Raw genomic sequence first — 24,318 nt, 5'->3', positions numbered from 1 at the left:
AAATTGACATTTATACCCACGAAATGAGATGTTAAGTCTATTTTTATTACTTGGTGAGGCAACTCGCGAGGTTCATGCTCAGCAAAGACAGTAAGATTGACAGACAGAAGAAAGTTGAAGTAGCACTCTAGACAAGAGACTAATAATTTCTGTATGCCAGTTCCTTCACAGCATCAGCAAGGCTATCTTCCTTCCGAACACTCTCAACCCAGCTTGTATTGATATTAACCCGCTCAAGGCTCTGCCTCAACGTTCTAGCAATGGAAGGCATAGCATGGGTAGCAAAGAAGTCCTCTACCTCCTTGGCCTTTTCAAAGGAAGCAAACTGCACCAACGATAAAAATGGAGAATTATAGTCAAACATCCCAGAGGGGAACTCGAGTATGCTAAGAAAACCAATGGGTCAAAGCATGTTGTAGAGGGGTATGAGACAAACCGGTGAGACAGCTGCACTGACAAAGCGAGTTATCAGAAATCCTGAACCATATGTTTTTGTGAGGTGTTCCCAATTTTCCTGCATAACATTGAGAACGGTGAGAAGAAATGTGGGGAAAGGGTTAAAAGAAATGTGTATGTCTGTGTCATGGACTCGTGATCTCAATCAAACTTTTTTTCCCCGTCAAAATCAAATACAATCGTTGATGCAAAAAATGACACTGCTATTGACAACTTAAAAATACAAGGTGAATTTTAGAATGCCCTCTAGGCTTGAAAACAAGCAGTAGCATGTAAATTCATCAACGAGATACACGAAAATTGACAAGCAATGTTAGCAAAAGAAGGGACAATTCCTAAATCAGACTCTATGACCAAGTTTTCCTCAAATATAACAAAACTAAAACTTTTTTCCAATGAATCCTAACTCAGTCTCAAAATATTGATTAATTTGCAAAACCTTGAAGAAATCAATAAAAATTAAGAAATGGGGCATACACAACTTAGTTTCAATTTACTGTGTTTCAGTACTAGTTCAGGGTTGTTTATACCTTAAGCCATGCCCAAACTACATCTCGTCCTTCTCTATTAACAGCAAGTCCAAAAACGGCATCCTGGCTCCGAACCTTAACAATATATAAGAACATCACAAGTTAACAACATTTTAATATACATTATGCAGACATAAAAAATAATTAGCTAATAATGTGAGTATGCGCATTCTGACTTCAAAAATATCTGAATAAAGGTTACCTCAGATGACAACATAAAGTTAAGAGCTTCAAGAATTAGATCTGGATCACGTGAAGATGCCAGAGAGCCTACAATTGTAGAAAATATTAGTATCAAGACCCAGAAACTATGATTGCTCTCATAGAAGACATCTCATTACCAAGAATTCGTGTTTTCTCCTGACTTAGGTCAGTTTCTCTATATACTTTCAAAAGGGATTCATAACCCGATCGATTAGATTTGCTTGCCCCTTGCATTACAGCTACATATGCTGCCTGCCACATTTTACACTAATAATCAGCAGAAGAGTCCATAGGGAGATTTCATGTATTAGAATGAAGATCCAGCCAACCTTTCTTATATCAGGTGGAAGAAGTGGTGTATTCCTGTTTTCTAAGAATGCCTGAAAACGCTTGCTTGCTTCGTCCAGTGTTAAATCATGACCAAACACAGCAAGAGCAGTCAAAATTTCTCCTCTCAACATTGCATCTACATGACTTTCTTCTGGTTTAGGCTCCCAACCAAGCCTCCTGCAAGGCAATGCCAATATGAGATAAGAATTAGAAGCTAAGATCTTAAAAAAACTACAAAAAGAGCATAGCCAATGGCATCTCATTTAGGTCATCTAAATTCCAGATCTTCCAATACCTTTATCCCCAGTCCTAGTATCAGCTACATTACCACATACAAATATGATTCTAGCAGATGATTTTCCAATCATCATGTAAAGCAAGAAAAATTTGAAGTAGTCTACAAAATTTTATTAAAAGAAACACTATCTTCCCAGGATCATGCATTCAACAACTTACTCAGCACAGTGCTGGAGAAGAGCAATAAAGAACTGCCTGAAATAATCTAGCAAGTGAGGTACAGAATCGGCTGCAATGCGTTCAACTTTAAGACTTATCTGTCAAATAAAAGTATTGGAGTTACATTCAACATACACGGCCAACGTAATGAATGAACATGATTTGGAATATAACATTACAGTTATTAGGTTAGACAGCACGGTGTAGTCAACTTCATCTTTGTATGATCCCATCAAGTTAATCAAGGAGGTCAATGATTCTTGGCCAGCCATACAAAGTGCATATGAATCATCCAAAACGCCTGTCAAAGTAAATAACTCGCAAGTTATCAATCTTTTCCTTTACTACCATTGGAAATAAATTTTCAAGTGACTATTTAATTTACCAAATCGGTCTGAGGCAGACAAGAGTTGTTTCTCTACTGCATATCTAAGTTTAGCAGCAAGCAGGTCATCATATTTCACCCTGTAAAAACCAGCCTGATCCACATTAAGTTTAATCCAACAATTTACACTTCTGTCTGTGGAACCAATGAAATCTTTGACATCATGTGTATCAGATTTCGTTTGCAAGAGGAAACTCTTGCGGACATCATAAGTGCCACAGCATAATGTTACTGGAACAATCCATTGACCTTCTCCTTGAGAACCACTTGACAAGAATTGTGACTGTCAATAAATGAACAAAGCTTCATGACACGTGATGGATTTTTTCTCAGAACATAATCGTATAAAAATCAAATGAAAGGTCAAGATGCAACGAAACCTGATTAAATTGCAATTTTTGATCATTGACTGTAACAGATACAACAGGATATCCCTTCTGCTTTGTCCATGAGGTCATTAACTTGTTCACAGGTTCACCAGATCCTTCCTCAAGTGCCGCCCAGAGATCCTCAGTCTTAGCATTCGACCAAGCATATTTTTTTATATATGAAGCCAGCGACCTCTGATCACAAGAAAAAAACAATGTAATAGCATGATAACTCAACCATATTTTACATGGATTTTTAGAATCTATACTCCTTAAAAGCCTTAAGATAATATATAAAAGTGCCTGTAACACAGTGAATTCAATATAAAATACCTTCAACTTATGCAGCACAAACTAAACTGTACAACCCACTCAACCTACCTAACTTAAAAGCCTAAAAATCAAAGTCAATTTAGGTGAGACAGAACTCTAAACCCCCAAAAATAGTTTACTTATCCACTAGATGATAAATATAGTTTATTATCCTTACATGAAGAGTTCATTGTTCCATACCATCAAATTTGACATTGAAAATATATGGAAGGGTCCAAGTACTAACCTGAAAGCATTCAGCACCGAGATAGCTTTGAAGCATCCTAATAACAGATGCACCTTTTCTATAACTTATTGCATCAAATATTTCGTCAATCTCACAAGCATGATTTATCTCCACCTTCAAACATAATTTACATAAATTTAAAATTTAAAATGCACTAAAAACTCATAAGATAGTATGAACATTTTACATTTTAACCAAGGAAAAAGATTCAACTTAGTTATACTTTAATAATAATAATATAATAATATATATATAATCAATATTATACAACAAACAGTTATAGAATTTACATATAATTAATATTGATAAAATCCCAGAGTCATTTAAAATTAGCCAAATTTGTTATCTGGGACAGACCAAAGCCATAAAAAATTTGAAGATTAAACAATACCTCAATTGGGTGGGATTCTGCAAGTCCATCCAACCTAAGACCCTCAGTGGATTCATGAAGAAATTGAGACCATATTTTCCACTCAGGAAACAAGCTATCAGTTGCTAAATAGCTCACCTGACCATCCCAAAAGAAGAGAAGAGGATTTAAAATATCAACTAGTTGTAATGTTAAAAAAAATTAATACAGGCAACAAAACCGACCAGCACCTCTGCAATGGCCCCAATTTGTGGATCTATGATCCATACAACTTACACTTGAACTATGTAAGAAAATAAAGAATTATTTTATGATAACAATAAAACCAATTACATTCTAATGACCTCTGTAATAATCAAAACCTTTAAAAAGGGAAATAAAAATATACTGAAAAGAAAAGAAAGATTCAGAAGATCTTTTTTCCTAATTACTATGGAGATATTGGGAATATTTTTTACCCTAATATTCTGCTATTTACAACACTTACCCATGTTGCAAACCCCTCATTCAGCCATAAATGTGTCCACCACTCCATTGTAACAAGATTGCCAAACCACTGGTGAGCTAGTTCGTGAGCTACAACAGTTGCAACCTTAACAGTAAAAAAAAGTTATTCTTTTTCCCTTCAGTTAGTAATAAAATAAATAGTTTTAAAAATCAAGATTAGGAAGCTCAAAGTAAACAAGACTAAAGAGAAACTTCATGGTTAAGCAGAGTACCCTCTGTTTGTTTGCAGCAGCAGAATGCTGGTCATCATATAGCAAAGCAGTCTCCCGATACGTAACTAAACCATAATTCTCCATGGCTCCAGCAGCAAAATCAGGGATCGCAATCATATCCAATTTTGGCAGAGAGTAAGGAGTAGCAAAGTAACTATTAAATTATCACAGTTAGTTGAATGAATGATAAACAGTGCAGACCATGAAAATTAACATGTAAATCGATTATCAGCCACTTATGTTGCTAGTACAAACTGATAAAAAAAATTGTAAAATGGGAAATTCTGTCTTAAATATGCTGGAAATGTTCCCACTAAAAGCTTCTAGAAAGCATATTCTAGATTGAAGTGCTTATCAAACATAACTTAACTAAGTAGTTAAGTTAGTTTATGAACTTAATCACCTCATTTACGAGATGCTTGGCAACCTTGGAAATCATCACCCTTGGTTTGTATTGTTTCTCTTAACCTTCTTGGTAAGCTACTTGAACCCACCTTCTAAACCTATAAATAGAAGCCTTCTCCTTTATACAAAACCTTGATTATATGACATTTCTTTAATTTTGTGAGTCTTCAGAGTTTGATACTCTTAGCTTAGACTCTCATCTTGCTTGAGGAGAGTTTCTTTTTAAGTGGTGAATATGCACCTATACTTGAATCACGTCAAGGTGGCGTGTTCTTTCTTATGCCTTACCTTATCCATTTGATTTTCATTTTACCCTTTTGTTTCTTATTTGTTTTCTTCATGACAGAAAAATCCCTTGATTTTTGGTGGAGAATTTTGATTCCAAATCTTTCTAAGAGTTGATAGATCTTTCAAGTTTTAAGGAGGACACCATCACAAACTACTTGGCTAAATGATTGTCAACTTATATTATAGTGATAATGAAATGCAACCATTAAATGGAAATTTAAAAGAAATGAAGTCCTGGATTATTTCCAATGAATTTTCTGCCTAAGAAGCACAATATTGTAATGGTTCCATACCTTTTGTATAGTTCCAAAGTTTTCACAGCCACATCAAGCGCAAATTTCCCCTGGTTTGCCTTACCAACTTGACAGTACACTCGGACTTTGACCCCTGTAGAGATGTTGAATTCAATTAGGAGCAGGAAGCTTAGTACTAATAAACAACCAAAACCTAAAAGGTAAAGAGTAATCATGTTTTTACCGTCAGAGGTGTGATCTTCGACATAATCAAACAAACCAACTACAACAGCAACCAAATATGTAGACATGATAGGTGATTCTTGATACGAAACTGTTTTTAGATTTCCGTTTGTTATTTCTTCAACAACTGGCATGTTGGAAAGAGCAACAAGCTCTGAAGGCACATCCAATGTGATCTTGAAAGTAGCCTGCAAGATCGAACAAACACGTGAAAAATTAAGTTCGTCAAAACAAGTTGAATACCAAAATCCATCCAGACTTGTCCATCCTCGTAGCCCTTACCATCCAAGGCATGAACTCCAAAAATGTTATTATTTCATGTATTTAGCTTGCACCGTTGCAATAATAAATATTTTAGCCTCGAGAGAGCTGACAGAAGGTTCATTCAGAAGGGAAGATAAGGAGACATGTAAACAAACCTTGCAAGCAGGTTCATCCCAACAAGGAAAGCACCGCCTGGCATCAGCTGGTTCAAACTGCGTAACTGCCATAGTCTTCTTTTCGCCATTATATTCATAGGTACTGCACATAAAAAGTATCCTTATAAATTAATTTAATAACAAAATAGTAAGTCAATCTAGGATCCTGTTTGGGCAATTTTTTCGTAAATACTTCTATGATGAAAAAAAGAAAATGATAAAATAAATTGAGTTTCTGCCGTCCACTAAAATATTCTCATGCACTTTTGCTCTTTGAAAAGTAACATGAAAGAGTTTTTAGAAAAGTTAAGTACATAAGTTATACTTAAATCATGGGAGAAGTTAATTTCATTTTACCTTTTATTTTCTTCTTTTTCAGATTGCACACGATACCCTGTTTTTCTAAGGCTTACAACAACTTTCCTAATAGGTGCACAATGTAATGTTTTAAAACAACTAAGGAAATTAACATAATGTATGAGTTTCATAGTAATGTTTTTCAAACAATTAAGGTGTTAGTTTAGGGATAAAAAAAATGGATACTGTGTGCAATCCGACAAAATCTCAGTGGCAAACTAATTTGTTCTAAACATTTTTATACATCAGTAGGTTTTGCAGCAATCTACGCAAAATTGATAGCCAAGAAAAATACTAATAGAGAATCACGATCAAAATGCAGCCTCAACAAGAATTCAGGTAAACTCTTTAGCTTGTATAATATCAAGAAAAACAAACCAAAAAAACATTTACCTTCTGTAGAACCCTTTCATTCTATCATTCAAGATTCCTTCAAACCGAATAGTCAATACACCCAACCCCACGGGTATTTCCTGTGGGAACTCCAGTACCAGAATCTCATCATTTTCAAACAACTCAACTCGCGAAGGCTTGATAACCTGCACAGACAACATCCATTGGTTCTGGATCAGCAACAACACTCCACACAAAGAAGCTGAATATTTATGAATCTTGAATGTTCTAGAGAAATAAATATTGATAACAAGGTGTCAAGAAAGGATAATAGAGAGAACCGTGGAGGAATCTCCGATGGTGAATGAAACGGCGTCGGTGGCGACGGAGAGTTCGGCGGCATTGAGAACGATGAAAGAGGTGGCGGCGACGATGTCGAGGTTGACGGCGACCGAACCTAAGAAACGGTGCTCGACGAGGTCGGGCTTGAGGTTAATGTCGTAGCGTTTGGGAACAGCGAATTTTGGAAGACGAGGTTGTCCTTTGAACTGATCCATCTCTCTCTTTCTTCTGCTGTCAGGTGTCACTCACAGATCAACGCAGGTAAGAATGATGCTGGGACTGAAAAACTGAGGTGAGATGGGTATTTATAGAGATTCTTCCCTCTTCTGTTCCGTTGAAGTGAAAATGAAAAATAAAATTGAAGCTAAATTATCCATAATTACGCCACTTCAAACTATTATAAATATGTTTTTTTACTCAATTAAAATCCGTTTTAATGGATTGAATTTCAGGTAAAATGTATTTTCAGTGACTTCAAATATTTTGCAATGTTTGTTTTATTTTTCTATAAAATTTAATTGGATTTTAGCGTTTGTATTTGTCAAAAATGATATGATTTTAGTTTTTCACGGGGATAACAAAAATCCATATTTCTGAATAAATAGAAATATAAGAATTAAAAATACATATAATTTTACATAATTAATGTTTCAAACTATTTTGAAGAGAGCGAAAATTCATTATCCACTTTTGGGGTGATATAAACTTTAATGAGAAGTTAAAAAATTAAAATCTAAATTCCATATTCGTCATAATCATTAGTTATGGTAGAAACAATAAGATTATTAATTTGTTTAATTTAGTATCACGATAGTTTTTTAATTTTATCATTGGTGAATAGGACCGTATTAATTTGTTTTAAAAAATTGTGAAACTAAATTAAAAATATTTAAAATTACGGTGAAATTGAAAGATTATCGTAACGGTAAAAAAACCATAAGCATAGTATTAAAATCACTTTCAATTATAATATTTTTTCTAAATATAAATCACATAATGTCTAACTTTAATGTAACCTCTTTATTCATTTTTTTAATATCTCTTACATCAAACAAAGACACCAAATTTAAAATTTGTGTGCATTTTATAACTTTTTAATTGTAATATTGAGTAGTGAATTACTTTTTTTTAACTTAAGAAAATATGATAAATATATGGTGTGACCAATAATAACAAAGACCATCATAATTATAATAATGATGTAATTAACGGTAAAGAATAGTTATATAATAATCAAGACAATTTAACATGTGATAATTAAAATCTTTTAAATATTTGATTTTTTGTTAAATGAATATTTTAACATTTCGATAATTATATAATATTTATTAAGTATTTCAATATAAGTATTCAATTTTAATTTTATTATTAATTGTTAATACGAATGAGGTTATTCACATACAATTTGTGTTCTTTCTGTATGGACATTATTGTTAATATATTAAATATAGTTTTTAAAGAATTAAAAAAAAAAAGGTTGTAGAAGGTTTTGGACTTGAGACGTGAAAAGTAAATGAGTGTGACACTATAGAGCACGAATCGATGTGGAACCTTCGTTGAATCTGAAAGCTTCGTTGAGTCTGAAAGCTTCGTTGTTTGTTAGACGAACAGGGTTTGCAGCCATTGGTACTCTCATGAGATGAGAGAGAAGAAAGCCTCCAAATCTATATCTTCCACCTCTGCTTGTGCCCCACTTCGTGACGCATACCACAATTGCTTCAACAGGTTTCATTCCTAGACTTTCTTTTCCCCAATTCGTTTCTTCCTCTGGTTTCCCTAAACCCTAATTACATTCTCCTAGGTGGTACGCCGAGAAATTCATGAAGGGTCACTGGGACAAACAAGAATGCGTTTCTGAGTGGCAAAAATACCGGGCGTGCCTTTCTGTAGGTCTTCACTTTGTTGCATATTTACACGCTTTTGATCTATGCAACTTTTCGTGAAAATTTAACCATAACTTTTGGCAGCAACATTTGGAAGATAAGCATCTGATTCGTTTCTTGCAAGCTGAAGGCATAGTTCAAGACAGTGGTGTTACTTCTCAGTAAGGTGATTCAGACATCAATTGTATAACTTCGTTGCCTAGCTTTTAATTGTGTTGCTATGCGTTTTTAAAAACATTCTATTATGTACAATTTATATGCTGTTTAAGTAATAGAAACTATGGCTGTACGCAATAGGTTTAAGAACGGACCAAAGCAATGGCCATCACATTCTTCAGTAGGATACCAAGTTACTTTCTTGCCCTCATTGTAGAATGGCCTTCAGTTCATCTCTTACTGGTTACAAGTTTCTTGACCTCGAACTCATTAATTTAGTCAGAAAAATACACTCTCCTATGTGGTTGGGGTCTCACTTTATCTTATCATGCGCATAACTTCATGTCTATGATGTTAAATCACAGAGAAAAAGGGGGAAATGCGATTAGGGGCAAGCGAAGACTTCTTCCAAAGAAAAGGAACCAAAAACAATAAACCAGGAAAACTCAGCTACATGGCAAAGTCAGACATGGCAACTCCTTGAAACAGCCATGGAGCATTGTGCTTCTACTAATTGCAATTATTGAGTTGAATAGACTGCATACCGCCCCAAATTTTTGCCTCCTCGTTTGTGCCACAAATTCCTTCCAAAATGTTGTGGTTTATAATACAAGTGCGGGTTGAAAACTGTTTTCTTTCGTATCACCATTGTCTATAATTAAACGGTTTATTGAAGACAAGAAACCTGCCTTTCTTAAGTAGCATAAATTAGCAAACATGACTTTTAAAAAAAAACTTAGAGCTGTTTAAGAAATGTTTTAGAATAGAAAAGGAACGGGGAAGGGGAAATTGGAGTGAGAAAAGAGTTTGGAACTCTTTGTTGGGAGCATTTAGTAGGACCCAATGCAAATAGGGTTGCCGTTGGGCTAAGTGAAGGAATAGAGTCAATTTTCATATTTTCTCTACATCTCTATTGTCATAGACATTCAAACAGGAGATTTAATTCTTCATTACATACTCATCCAAAGTTTCAAACAGTAGGATTGAATAAGAAATATATAGCTACTCATCAAAGCAATTGTCACTCAACCCATCATCGTTAACCCAACATCTTCTGTCAACCTGTCATTAATGTCAGGCTTTATGAAGTGAATCTGTTGTGAGCAGTTCATCGAAAACTCCTGTTCTTTTTTAACTAACATTCTGTTTGTGTTCTGTTTTTTCAATTAAATCTTTAATGTTGTGTTTTTAATTTTGAACTTCTTCTATTCTGTTCTTATATTATGTCTTGTAATTTTTGAATTATTGGTTCTTGGTTTTTTGGTTGCCTCAAACTTATTTTTAGTTATCCCCATTCCAGAACTGTTGGTTCTTATTAGATTAAATAGTGTTTGGATACTGTGATGCGTTTTTAATTTTTCTTTGTATTTTGTAAACTTTCTTATAGCTAAAAGTCTTCTGGCACAACGGTACAATAGTTTCTTTATTTTTGTATTAGGTAAATTGCTATCAGCTGAGTTTACACTTTACAGGCACTTCACAAGTTTCAGGTAGATTCTGGAGTTTGACAATCTAGACAATGAGTCATGGGACGCACAGCCCTAGAAGATATTAGGCAGTCTTTCAACTGCATTCTGGATCTCTGAAGTAACACAGTTGTTCGGGGTGGGGGGTATTGAGCTGTCTTGGAAAGTTCATGTGACTTCACCCAAGTATTTTGAAGAAATGACTTTTAAGCGAGTTTAATTGATCTCCTTGCATACAGTTGTAAAAACACAATGATTTCATGAGTTAATTCCCAAGTTTCGTGAACACCACAACAGCTGTGTCCTAGCATGAACAAATATATAACAGCTATATCTCATGCTCCTAGTTTGAATGAATCCCTCACTGTTTTCTGCATCGAACCTAGTGGTCAAGCCATTTTAGTTCATGGTGAATGAACCCATCATATCTTATTGTCCCAGGGTGAACAGGGTGAATCAAGCATCAATGAGTTATACCTAGCATCCACCATTATATAAGTAATTCTGAAGCTTCGGGACGAATTAGGTTATTCTGTTAATGTTCCTTGCTATTAACTCATGTCGTAGTTTGTGAATTATCCATTCAATTTGAATTTGTTATCTGCTGTTTGCATTTTGACATAGATATCAACAACACATCTTGTGATCTGTAAACTATTGGTTCATGGTTTCTTTGTACTCTCAGAGCTATTCCCACTACCTAGAATTCTGAAGCTGGTAGTATTAGATTATTTTTGTATTATTACCGTATTAAGTAATTATTTACAACTTTTTTATGCTCTACTAATTTATGTAAACTCTCGAGTTCGAGAACCTTGATAAAAACATCTTTCTTGTCATATTCCCCTACGGTAGGTTGGGCCTTATGAGTTTGTAGTTTTGGTGCAGGTAACTGACTACCATTGAAGAAAGCTTATTCATGTGACGATCACTGTTGATGTGGTATTGTGTTCCGCTACCTGTGCGTTGTGTCTTTGTTTGAATAGAGCAAGCTTTGTATTTCCGTAAGAATTCTTGGTGGTTTATAGCCATGGTCTGTTGCAACGGGATGAGACGGAATTAGCCAAGAACCTCACATTCTTTGTAAAAGTTAAATTCTTCGATGAATTTGTCGACTTGACCAATATAGATTGCATGATTTTAGGACAGTGAAACCAATATGGGAAATTAAATAACAATCCCGGGCTGAATTTCTTCACTCACCCTCACTTAAGAGCTGATATACACGGCAATCCATTTTAACATAAATAAAAACTAGAAAACTAATTTGAACTGTTTTTTGTTTTCACTCTTTGCAATGTATAATGTTGCTGGAAGATAACTTTTTTAGCCTTTCATTATAGTTATTTACATTTAAACATGAAATCATATTTTAAATGAACATTTTATAACTTTATGCAAAATTATATCTTCATCTTTTTTTTAAAGCCTCAAACTTGACAGTAATAGTTAAAAATTAATTGGCGATGATATCAAGAGCCATAGAAATTAGTTTAGTTAAGAGTATCAGATTCATGCTAAATTATTATTATTTTTCAAATAATTCCTAGTATTAATGAGATGTATTTCTATTTTTAAAACATCTGTATTAGTTTTTATTCTTTTAATTTTATTTGTAATTAATATTTTTATTTTTATTTTTATTACTTCCATTTTGATTAGCTTTGCATTGACATTGCATGTGAAGGATCCAAGTAAGGTTCCGAAAATGTTGTAAAAAATAAAACCAGGCTTTTAGAAAAACTTCCGACGTTAATGTATTTAATTTACTCTTTATTGAATGAACTTAGAAAAAAGTCATGATTAAGACTATTTACTTTTGAGAAAAATAATTAATATAAGAAACAATCAGATTGATTGTTATTGAAAAGGCTTGAATTTTTAGTGATGATGAGGGTATAATACCATAGATGGATTACAATAAGTATTAACCCATAGATCATTGTAGAAGAAATGGTTTGAGCAAAGGCAATTGTATCTTCCTATGGAAGTTGTGTGTGAAGGATATAGGAAGTACTGGAGTAAGATGTTCCAAGTTGGCGGTGAGAGTGAAAGCGACTCCATCCATTTAATTGACAAACAGTGTGTTGGGGTTGAGTGTGTTATGTGTGCGAAAGTGACTTGTTTCACATCAATTTGATTAATAGCTCTGCCTGTGTGCAACAGACATCTCACATCACAAAGTTGTGCCCTTCAATTCATTAACCCTTCTGTTAAGTTTTCAAAACAATGTGGTCCAATCAAACCTTGCAATTCCCTTTTTTGTTTTGTTTTCTGTGACTATTTTCCCTTACCATCTCAATCCCAAGTGTGAACGCAAAGAAACAACTAATTTCCATCCCTATACTATAATAATACCACCTTCGCCCTGCCCCAAACACTTTCCTCACCACAAAAATATATAAAACCCTTAAATTCGTGTCAGCTATCGATTAAATATGCAAAGCCAACGTGTATGCCATGCACTCCTTTTCTTCACACACTTTCCTCCATCCATGCCTTCTATTCATAATTAACCACCCCGCACCAATGGTTGACTCTTAACCCAAATTCTTTGCCAAAGGGCTGTGTTGGGGAAGATATTAGAGTAACTGGTTAAGAACATTATTAGGTGCTAATCATGATTCTTGTTCGTTTTTAAACGGTATATGATGTGGTGTCATTAATTTACTTTTTATGAAATAAAAAGACAAATAAAAATTAGTCAAGACTGTAACTGGTGAATCTACAAAGTCTACATTACCGGTTGAAGCAGAGGACATTGCTACATAGTCATCAACGTAGTTCAACAATATTTATGTATATCATGTACAAAAGTTTGATTCAGTCATTTGTAGTCCAGGAATTTTAACCAATAAATAATACTTTGCCTAAACTAATGAAAGAATAAGTATAACAAACAAATACACAAGCGTATATATGGATTCAGGGATAGAGAACATCATGGAAGTATTAGCTACCATCACTTGGAACAAGCAAGAACTGTTCTGTTTCTGTAATGGGTCTTTTCTTACAACCTAGGATCTAATTTCTGTGGTTACAGCATGTAAAAAACTGAGTTACTCAGAATGGTTCTGATTTTAGCATAGGCCTTGAACACACTCTATGTTTTGCTTGGGGAAAGGAGTAGTTGATAGGTTGTGAAAAGAGATCATTTTTGTATCCTCCAGAAACTAATGTAAGAGGTGCATTCGTTCTGTTTTCAAGCAAAGGGATGCTATAATATAACATGAGAATATTCTGATTTGATTATATCGCTAAATTACAGAAGAGAACCAACTATTACAATTGATGAAATATTTGTGGGAGGGGCGAATATACCTTTTAGTTACAAAGCCCCTTCAACAAACAAAGATGAATCCCTTGATTATCATTGTCTAAATTTCAAGAAACAACCAAAAGAATTAATTATACATACATAATGTCATCCTTCAGTTTTCAATTCCAAATTCTAATCAAATAAAAGAAGTGCCAGCTCCATGGTGCAAAAGGTTATGCGCAATTGCATCCCTGGCCTTCAAGGAGCTAACAGATCTCAAGGCAACCTCGGGCTCCACCACCACATCATCATCAACATCATCATAATCATCATCCTCATCAACCTTCAACAACTCAGGATCCATTTCCTCGTTCTTCAACTCACATATATTATGCAAAACACAACAAGCCCCGAGCACAAGAGGCAAATCTTGCAGCTTCACCTCAGTCCTCTTTCGCAAGCACCCCCACCTTCCTTTCAACCTCCCAAATGCATCCTTAGCAACCCTCCGAACCTCCCCAATCTTCTCATTGAAAGCATGCTGAGTCCAAGTGAGATTCTGCTTCATATAAGGCACCAAAATCCAATCCAACAAAGGGTACCCGGAACCCCCAACAATCCAAACCCCACTAAGATTAAGGCCCCCATTGTTAGCCCTTTGAAAAAGTGCCGATTTTTCCAACACCTGATCATTACCCATTGAACCAGGCCACCCGATGCACACATCAGTGAAAACCCCTCTATGGTCAACAACACCCTGAACAGTCACAGAATATGAAGTCTTGTGGTTCCTCTCAGTGTGCTTCTTGTTGAAGTAAGCAGAGACACTCATCTTAGGAGCTATGATGGGAACATGAGAAGTGAACATGGATCCCACAATGTTGGGGATCCCAGAAATGTTCTCAAACTCACCCTTGACGTCCCTTAAGGTAACAGCATTGGGCCATTGCAAGTACTTTGGCATAAGCACTCTCTTTATGGCAGTGCAAACCTCAAGAATCAGTTTGTGGCAAGTGGATATCCCCAAACCGAACCTTTTCGAAACCACGCTCAGAGGGTCGCCGGTGGCCAACCGCCACAAACAAACCGCCACCCTTTGCTTCACCGGAATGGCGTTGCGCAGCGTCGTGTCTTCCTTGGCAATCACCGAATTCAGCTCCTCGCAAATCGCTTCGAAAGTCACCCTTCCCATTCTGAACGCTTTCCGGAACTCTTCTTCCGGAAATTCGGCTTTGTTACACACCTCCCACCACGCCCCCGAACGCTCCTTCACCCAAACTCGCCGGTGACTCACCGAGTCACCGCCGGCGACTTTCTTTCTCTTTTTGGGGTTGGACTCTTCCACCTCGCTGTAGTAACCATCGATCATCCCCTTCTTTTTCTCGTGTTCTTCTTTGTCTTCTTCGTTTTTCTCTTTTGCATCCACCAACAGGAGTGTTGTGAGGATGCCCTTCAGTTCTCTCTTCTTCTTCGTCTTATGGGTTGACCCCTCATCCTTCTTCTTACGGCGTTTTGTCGTGGGTTTGTTCATTTCGCCGAACGAATTCACGTTTCACGGGTCTGAGAGTTGTTGCGGATTTTGTGCAGATAATAATGAACAGTGTTGTTGCTTTTGCTCCATGTACACACGTACGATACAATGAAGCTGCTTTTTTTGCCACTCTTTCTCTTTCCGACCATGCGTTTTTAACGTGGGATAAACCTCAGTGTGAACGGGTATTTGAAAACTTTCATAAATCACTGTCATCCCAATTTAATATATGTACTATGTGCCGCTGATTCAATCTTCTCAATTATCTCTTCATTATTTAAATAACACCAACCTTAATTAGTGTGTTTAGGATGCAAGAAAATAACATTTAAATATGTGTTCCACTTAAGTTACAGTGGTTTATGTGTTCACACTCACTTTAATAGTCTCATCCTCTTTACTTTATTTTCAGTTTTAATTTAACACCTATCATTAGGAAAAAAATTATTTTACCTCGAAATTTGTTTAAGGTACTGATAGAAAATTGATGGATTTTGTGTGTGTAATGGGGAATTAATTAGTCTTTGGGAGCGACAAGGATGGAGGAGAAGTGTGAACACGATTTAGGATAGGGCCATTTTTTTTTATATTGGATTGGCACTTGTTATTTGGCTTTGGTGGGGTTAGGTAAAGGGTGCTTAAGGTAATTTAGAAAAGAGGAAAAACATATCTTTGTATATATAACTTTTTAATATTAATTTTGGTTTTATTAAATTTTATAATAGTAGGATATTTGTCTTAATTACAATGAAAAATTAGGTTTAAAGTTATTCATATTTTTCGTGAAAGGAATACTTGTGCTGATAAATTTACTAATTTAAGATTTATTCATAAAGTATCTTTTCATTAGTATAATAACCATCTAGTCTGTTTTTAGAATTCGATATGAATATATATAGTCTACCTATGTATCTTGTTTTTTTTAATATATGAATTTTGATCTAATTTTTCCATATTTTTATATTTTTTTTTTAATAATACTTTTTTTATATGATGTCAAATGATTGTTGTTATTTGAGTTTTTTTTAATGTCAAATTATTATTGTTATTTGAGGTCAAATTGTGTTTGAGATTTCAAAACATTAAGAATAGTTACAGATGTAAAAATTATGTTTTGCATTGTATAGGTAGGATAATTTGTATTTTTATAAAAAAATATGTTTTGCTTTGTATAGGTAGGATAATTTGTATTTTTATAACGCAAATATAACACTTAGTATTGGTATTGTGATATGGTATTATTAATCAAACCCTAAACATTCTTAAAATGTTGTATTTTAATTTATTCTATTATTTTCTGATAAAAAAAGTTAGTGTGAAAAAACTAAATAATGTTTAATAAGTATATAATATTCAATATATTTAGTTTAAATATTCCTACTTAATATTTCTTGGGTTCTTATTAATCAAACTTAATTCTCTACTTTAGTTATGTTTGGTAGGCATGAAATGTTTGAAAAATGAAAGAAAAGGGAATTGATCATTTTAGTTTTTTAATTTGGTTTCAAAGTTGAAATAAGAATGAGATTCATTGATAAAATGTGCGAAAAGAAAGAGAAACCTGCACGATTTTTCTATACCACCTTTACTTTGTCTGATCACTAGATTCAGATGTATTATACAATAACATAACCAATTATATTATTTATAATATAATTTAATCTTTATTTTATAATTCAGTGTATAAATAAATTCAAATATTTTGTATTGATTGTATCCTTTGAATGGGTATCAATTATATATCTTTTGTTTATTATGGATGTGTATTTATATGATCAATTATGGATTGTTATTATAACTTATTAGTTAATAACTAATAAATTAGTCATACCAGATAATATGACAATTTTCCATAAAATGTTTTTTTTTTCAACTAAACCTTATAATTTTATTTTCATTCCCTTTTTTTATCCAAACAACTTTTTATTTTCACTCTTCTCACCTCTTTTTTTCTCCTTTTTCTTCTATCCACTTCCTCTACTGGTTTTTTATGTATATTTTTTCAAAACTACCTTTTTTATTCATACTCATTTTATATTGAGGGGTAAAAATAGTATATACAATGAAAATTATGGTTTTATTTCTTATTAAAAGGAATAAACATCATTTGTAAGTGGAAGTAAATATAGTTGGCCTATATCTTGGGCTAAACTTTAGAATGTACATCATTGTGTGTAATTTTACAGAATTTAGGAAGTAATTATATAACTTACTCATTTTAAATTTAATTAGACTTGATTTCATTTACTAATGTTAAGATCTAAAATTTTGTTGTTGGTATGAAGTCAAGACCAATTGGATTGCGCTGATTAGACATCATGTTTAGTGAGTTGGCTTAATCATTGTACACCGTTGAAGCGCAGATGAATATTGTTTCGTGGCTTCAAGTGAAAGATTGTTAGATATTAAGTCAGGACCAATTGAGTTTGGCTGACTAGACATCATGTCTAGTGGGTGAGCTTAATCATTGTGTCCCTTTTATAATATATATTTAAAGAGATCATTGTATTTGTAATTGGTGTACAACACGACAGAATGAAAACTTAATAGTTATCCGTGTGGATGTAGGTTGCAGTTGGCGACTGAATCACGTTAAATCTTATGTTTTTTATTTTCTGCAGTTGATTCTTCCGCCTAAGTTTTTTCCTATCATTTGCAAATTATTTGTTTCTTCTTGGAGCCTTGCGTCTGTTAAGGCATTGCATGAGATAGTTGAATAGTTTGGAGCATGCATGCACGTTCAGACATGCTAATTCAACAATTAACACTACTTTTGACTATTTCTCTACCCATGAAGAGGGCAAGAAGCAACCCATTCAGAAAATCAAACACAAAGGCCGAAAAAAGAAGAAGGAACATTTTAACCAATTTTTATTTTTAAAACTTTAATTAGGTTTTCTTGACCCTACTGTGTTTCACACATCTCCATAAATATTTCTAAGAAAAAAAAATTAAATTAAGTTATTTTTTATGTAAAAGAAAAATATTGAATCAATAGTGAATTTTTCCATTATTTCATTTTTTTTTGTATATTTTCATCTCTGAAAAGTGTTTATAATATAAAGAAAACTTTCCAAATATATATATATATATATATATATATATTATTGGAAAAGAAATCATGAAATAAAAAGATAAATGATTGTTTATGTAACAAGAAAAACATACTCTATCACCGTTCTTCTATCTCTTACAAAACTAACAATTTTACAGAAATTGACGAGTTGTGCTGTGATTATAAAACTAAGTAATCATTATACCGAAAAGCATCTTTGTCACAAAAAAATATAATTAAAAATATATGGTATTGCTTTATAATGCTAAATCTTCTAAACCCATAAAAAAGAAAAAGCAAAATCTGGCTATCCTGGTCAACAATAATAATGCAATTGAATTCGGAACAAGGTTGCCCCCACTTCCAGCAGCTCCGGTGTCTCGCACATTGTATTCAACCAACACAGTTTTAAATTAGGAATTTAAGTATCACTATGAAAAGTTCCACACTGAGTAAAAATAAGAAAATTAAGTAATATATATATATAAAAATTACTTAGTTTTATATGAATTTCCTATTTATACTAAAACATAATATATTATAAAGTGAATTTTAGGTTAAGTAAATTTCATAAAACTGATTTATGGCTCAACACCTTCTTTATGCTGAGAGTGACGGTTTGTATGTGGGACAACATAACATAATATGAGTGGTCCAATAACGGTTGACACGATAAATCCAACACTTGTTAGGATAAACTTTAAATGAATTTTATACTGTATTATATTATATTATGAAGTGTACTTACGTACTCTAGTATTTTAATTAATTACATTTTTATCACACATAAAAGAAAGAAAAAAAATGATTTATCACTTATTTTTTTTAACTGAATTTAATGCATGAATTTATCTTATTAATAACATATAATAGATTAATATAAATATTGATTGGAGTTGGTGAAGGGTTGGTCAAAGCGATGCCAAAATTAAAGAAAAAAACGAACGGTTGAGGAGGAGTTAGGTTAGTTGGGGTTTGATGTTCAGAGGAGGGAGGGGTTTCATTCTCCTCATTCCTTCCTCAACGTCTACAGCTTCTTCGTTTGGTGGACCAATCCGGTGGCGGCACCCTCCTTAACCTGCAATCATGTCTCTTCAACACCCAGGTGCCGCCCCACCGCAGAACGTCACAATGGTGGCCGTTGACAAAGACAAGAACAGTGCCCACGCTTTCCGTTGGGCCGTTAATCATCTTGACAACCCCGTCATCATTGCCGTCCATGTCAAGCACAAAAACTTTTCTCATCGTAGCTACCCTCTTATTCACGCACATCATATCATATATACACTATATCTGTGCTCATATAACATGTATTATAATCATTGGAATTGACCTAAGATAGTTTGTGGTTTCTATATCTTTTATTGATGTTGCGTGTGCATGCATGCATGCAGATGTCACCAATGTGTTTCCACCAGACGAAGAGGATGTAGTCAATATTTTCAATTCCTTACGTGGAATGTGCACCCGCAAAGCTGTATGCATTAATGTCAATGAGATTTTCTGTTATGTACATATAAATAATATTCTACTTGAAACTTGCACTCACTGTAGTACTCATTTGGTGCATTCAGGTCACCATGAAAGAAGCCGTAGTCGATGATGCCGATGTTGTGAGAGGACTTCTAGAGTTTGCAAACAGGAATCTCATACATAGCATCGTTGTTGGTGCATCCGCCAAAAACCCTTTGTCAAGGTTTCGTTAATTTTCTACTTTGTTCCTATATATATGGTTATTCCCTTTGCATATATATATATATATATATATATATATATAATTTGTCTATCGAATTAATGTGTTTCACAACGCTGTGGCATGCAGTCTCAAAAAATTTAAAGCCTATCAGTATCAGGATATACCAACAACCATGATCAAATCAGCTCCAGATTACTGCTCTGTGTACATAATTTCGAAATTGAAGCTTGTGTCTGCTCGATCAGCGGCACGGTCATTGGCAAAAGGTTTTACCACATCGAAACAAGTTCCTGTGCCGGCAAGTCCACCTAGTGAACCAGAAGGTGGATCGTTAAGGTGCCAAGAATGGAAGTTATTTAGCTAGCAACTTGATATCTATATTATATATGTGTTTTGGGAAGATGGTCATCAGTTAAAGTTGGTGCAATTAGTTGCTTTTACTTAATAGTTTTGGTTTGGTTACATGCAAATAGGGGACAACCACCTAGAAGTAGGAGTCCTTACGAAGGAGCAGCAGAACCAATGCGAATAATACCGGCAAGAGAAAGACCGAAGAGTGCGGGCAGTAGTATGTCAATAGAGAACATTGATTTACCCACTCGTCCACGATATTGGTCAATGGATGAAAGTGAAATTTTAGGGCTTGGGGCAATGGATTTATCAAGACTTGATTCTGGTATATCAGATTCCATTGGGATGTCATCATCTCCTCAACCCTCAGTAAGTGTAAAAGAAAAGGTTATTGCATGTGAACAAGTTCGATTTGAATTGAACTGACTTTGTTGTGGATCGAGAACCATTCTTTGTTCGAACAAAGATGGTTAGATTAAGAATCTAACAGTCGAATATTTAATTTACTTCATCACAGAAAGAAATTGAAGCCGAGATGAAAAGATTGAGGCTTGAACTGAAGCAAACTATGGACATGTACAACTCAGCTTGCAAGCAAGCAATCTCAGCCAAAAACCAGGTCATGTTTAATTATGCAATATATACACAGGAAAATGTGATGGGAGCAAGTACACCCTTTAAACTTTTTAAAAAATACCACTTGAGGGATTTTCTACTTTGTGACAAACACATTCACTAATAAGAATAGGTTTCATCCTTAACCATGATGCTTCATATATATATGGTCAGAAGAAGTCAGTGTTGAAGGTTGTTCTGGTTTTAACTCTTTATGGTTGTATATCAAAAGAAAAATTAGGAAATGACTCTTGATGATTGGTTAACTAACAGGCGGAACAGATTCGTCAATGGAAACTGGAAGAGGATCGCAAGGTTGAGGAAGTTAGATTGTCTCAAGAGGCAGCTCTTGCAATTGCAGAAAAGGAGAAGGCTAGAGCCAAAGCTGCAATGGAAGCAGCTGAGGAGGCTAGGAGGAGGGCTGAACAGGAAGCACAGAGAAGAAAGAATGCAGAGATGAAGGCCAGGGCGGAGGCAGAAGAGAAAGAACGAGCATTATCTACGTTGGCTCAAAACGATATCCGGTATAGAAAATACACCATAGAGGAGATTGAAATAGCCACAGGAAAGTTCTCTTCGTCAAACAAAATTGGTGAAGGTGGATATGGACCTGTGTTTAAAGGCCACCTTGATCACACTCCGGTCGCAATCAAAATTTTAAGGCCTGATGCCTCTCAGGGCATGAAGCAGTTCAACCAAGAGGTAATGACGCTATTTTTCACTCCTATATATAAAAATATGACTCTTAAAAATGATGTTGAATCTACATGCACCATAATATGGCTAGTAAGAACTTTTGCATAATTCTAATGCCAATTCTCTATTCAATTTCGACAGGTGCTAATCATTGTCCTTAATCTTTGTGAACTTGCAATAGATAGTAGAGTAAGAAAGGAAAGTTTTAACAGAAAATAAAAGTTATCATGACATGATTGATAGATAGCCTTCATCTCTTAAGTATGTGATTGGATTAAGAATCTTCTAAAAAAATATATATATTAGAAGAAGAGGTCAATCCCTAAACGAATTTCAATATTTCGTCTTTGGTCACCTGATAAAGAAGTACGAAAGCTAGTTTATAGTTATTTTCAGTTAGTTAGAAGCATTTAATAGTGTATTTCAGGAGGACCCATAAACTTTTCAATGCCTTCCATCACTTTGTTATCAAGACACTATCAATGTAATGCAAGAATATGATTATGCAACTATAAAATTATATACTTTTTTCCTTCTTAATTACATTCACAGATTGAGGTACTAAGCTGCATTAGACATCCGCATATGGTGCTCCTGCTTGGTGCATGTCCTGATCATGGATGCTTAGTGTATGAATACCTGGATAATGGTAGCTTAGAAGACAGATTGTTCCGGAAAAATAACAGCAGACCAATTTCATGGAAGAAACGGTTCGAAATATCAGCTGAGATTGCAACTGCACTCCTTTTCCTTCACCAAAACAAACCAGAACCTATCGTGCACCGAGACCTCAAACCATCCAACATTCTCGTGGACAGAAATTACGTGAGTAAAATCGGTGATGTTGGTCTTGCACGTTTAGTCCCTGCTTCTGTAGCTGATACAATGACTCAGTATCACATGACTTCGGCTGCTGGAACCTTTTGTTACATTGATCCTGAGTATCAACAAACGGGAATGCTAACACCAAAGTCAGATATATATTCTCTGGGGATAATGCTACTTCAGATAATCACAGCCAAGCCTCCCATGGGCCTTGCTCACCAAGTTAGGAAGGCAGTTGAAAAGGGCAGGCTTGAAGAAGTGCTCGACCCTGTGATCACAGATTGGCCAATGGAAGAGGCTCTATCATATGCCAAATTAGCATTGAAGTGTGTCCAACTCAGCAAGAAGGACAGACCAAATCTTGCAACGGAGTTGTTGCCTGAGCTTAACAGGTTAAGCAATCTTGAATTGCCTCCACAGAATGATCGATTTTCTTACAGTAGTGCTGATACGATCTATAGCTGTAATTCACATCCTCCCACACCTCCGCGAAGTCAATACTCTGATTCAGAGACGTCCTACAGGATCTAGGTTCGAGCATTGACTTATATGTCATGTACAAAACAATCAAAATGTAATCCATACAATTCAAATTATTGAAGTATTTGAAACTGAAAGGAGCAAAACACAAGCCATCAATACTTAATTCCTAGAATATTTTCCAGTTGTAATTTTTTTGTATTTCTTAACAGTTGTAATTGTTGATATGGTTTCCACCAACTAGGAAGTAATATATAGGATGGTGTTGGGGAATTTAATGCTACCCCAAGAAAGGAACATTGCTGCTGTTAAAGGTTGACGGTGACAGACTAATAGCTCTAAGATTCAGAAAACGCTCAAATTATATACAAACTCTGTAAGTTGGCAAATGATCAATTCTTTTCAATTTCTTTCCACAAACAATTATGTACGCGAAGTTTGTTCATGCCTTGTCATAATGCCACGCTTTATAAGAATTTGCAAGAACTTTTAAGTAAAAAGGAAGCTCCGAATTTCTGCTTGCAAAGCAAAGTATATAATAAGATGGACACATAAAGTGAGATGGATTATGTTTGGAGACTGGTATAAGAAAAAGGTAGTGATTGCTAAAGAAGCATTGCTTCGGATTCCCTTACCATGAAAATGAAAAGGTGCAGAATTACATTTTCCAAAGTGTTAACTACAAAATGATATAATGAATTGCTTCACGATATCAAAGTATGAAATTAATTAAAATGGTACCTCCAAATGTTACAAGGATTGTCATGTAATAAACTAACGTTTTTAAGAAGTGATTATCATGTAATTATCTAAAGAAGGAGAATGCAATTGCTGAGGAGTAATTCATAATGGTAATAATAATAATAATATAATTGATATTTTAAGTAACCTGAACAAGTCTTTAGATGACATATAAAGGAAGCCATGAACAGAGATTCCCCAAAGCTCATTCTCATTACAGGAAGTAGCCACCTTTGTTAGTTCTGCAAGTCACCTAATTCTTCAAACTTTGCACATCACAAAAAAATGAGCACCACCACCACTACTACCTACCCTATCAACATACCTTCTGAGTTTCCCGGAGCTTCTCCCGCTTCAGTCCAAATGGGTTACATCAACTTCTCAGGGTTCATTACAAAAAGCCTGTTTTCATGGTTTAAGGCTTCCTTCATCGTGATTGCTTTGTTTGCCAGGGTGACATTGGAGGACAAAGTAGAAGATCCCTCAAGTGCCCTTTTCTGCATCAGCGACTGTTCCACATGTCCTGTAATATGTTCACCCCCTCCTCCAGCACTCATAACACCACAT

General features: G+C 34.7%; 4 protein-coding genes across 11 annotated transcripts; 2 read left to right on the top strand and 2 right to left on the bottom strand.

Moving 5' to 3' along the window:
• Positions 1-24: 24 nt before the first annotated feature.
• Positions 25-7,372, bottom strand: LOC137821325 (aminopeptidase M1). Its single transcript, XM_068625866.1, has 19 exons — positions 6,997-7,372; positions 6,716-6,861; positions 5,966-6,068; positions 5,548-5,734; positions 5,364-5,457; positions 4,378-4,531; positions 4,146-4,250; positions 3,680-3,796; positions 3,289-3,402; positions 2,742-2,924; positions 2,362-2,644; positions 2,156-2,277; positions 1,977-2,074; positions 1,520-1,697; positions 1,328-1,442; positions 1,189-1,256; positions 987-1,061; positions 437-514; positions 25-325 (listed from the first exon to the last, which is right to left on the bottom strand). Exons 1-19 carry the CDS (start codon positions 7,210-7,212, stop codon positions 140-142), a joined length of 2,622 nt encoding a protein of 873 aa, XP_068481967.1. The 5' UTR covers positions 7,213-7,372; the 3' UTR covers positions 25-139.
• A 1,104-nt stretch (positions 7,373-8,476) lies between these two features.
• On the top strand, positions 8,477-11,680 carry LOC137821327 (uncharacterized protein At4g33100). Of its 6 annotated transcripts, none has more exons than XM_068625869.1 (4): positions 8,477-8,722; positions 8,799-8,883; positions 8,965-9,046; positions 11,391-11,680. In XM_068625869.1, the coding sequence occupies exons 1-3, from the start codon at positions 8,637-8,639 to the stop codon at positions 9,043-9,045; spliced, it is 252 nt and encodes an 83-aa protein (XP_068481970.1). In that variant the 5' UTR covers positions 8,477-8,636; the 3' UTR covers position 9,046; positions 11,391-11,680. The 6 variants fall into 6 exon arrangements, with proteins under 6 accessions (XP_068481970.1, XP_068481973.1, XP_068481971.1 ...); XM_068625872.1 differs by having other exon boundaries at positions 11,380-11,680; XM_068625870.1 differs by having other exon boundaries at positions 10,509-11,680.
• Positions 11,681-13,727: 2,047 nt separating this feature from the next.
• On the bottom strand, positions 13,728-15,489 carry LOC137821296 (protein ALP1-like). The gene has a single exon (XM_068625814.1). It carries the CDS (start codon positions 15,290-15,292, stop codon positions 13,958-13,960), a length of 1,335 nt encoding a protein of 444 aa, XP_068481915.1. The 5' UTR covers positions 15,293-15,489; the 3' UTR covers positions 13,728-13,957.
• Positions 15,490-19,313: 3,824 nt separating this feature from the next.
• On the top strand, positions 19,314-23,849 carry LOC137821295 (U-box domain-containing protein 35-like). 3 transcript variants are annotated; one of them, XM_068625811.1, is made up of 8 exons: positions 19,314-19,593; positions 19,742-19,824; positions 19,922-20,043; positions 20,170-20,379; positions 20,517-20,763; positions 20,912-21,013; positions 21,283-21,711; positions 22,258-23,849. In XM_068625811.1, the coding sequence occupies exons 1-8, from the start codon at positions 19,434-19,436 to the stop codon at positions 23,059-23,061; spliced, it is 2,157 nt and encodes a 718-aa protein (XP_068481912.1). In that variant the 5' UTR covers positions 19,314-19,433; the 3' UTR covers positions 23,062-23,849. The 3 variants fall into 3 exon arrangements, with proteins under 3 accessions (XP_068481912.1, XP_068481914.1, XP_068481913.1); XM_068625813.1 differs by having other exon boundaries at positions 19,342-19,568; XM_068625812.1 differs by having other exon boundaries at positions 19,359-19,657.
• Positions 23,850-24,318: the final 469 nt, after the last annotated feature.

The sequence above is a fragment of the Phaseolus vulgaris genome, chromosome 9 (assembly GCF_000499845.2).
Source record: "Phaseolus vulgaris cultivar G19833 chromosome 9, P. vulgaris v2.0, whole genome shotgun sequence".
Lineage (NCBI taxonomy): Eukaryota > Viridiplantae > Streptophyta > Magnoliopsida > Fabales > Fabaceae > Phaseolus > Phaseolus vulgaris.
The sequence above is the reverse complement of the archived record's forward strand: the minus strand, read 5'-3'. Positions and strand labels throughout refer to the sequence as shown.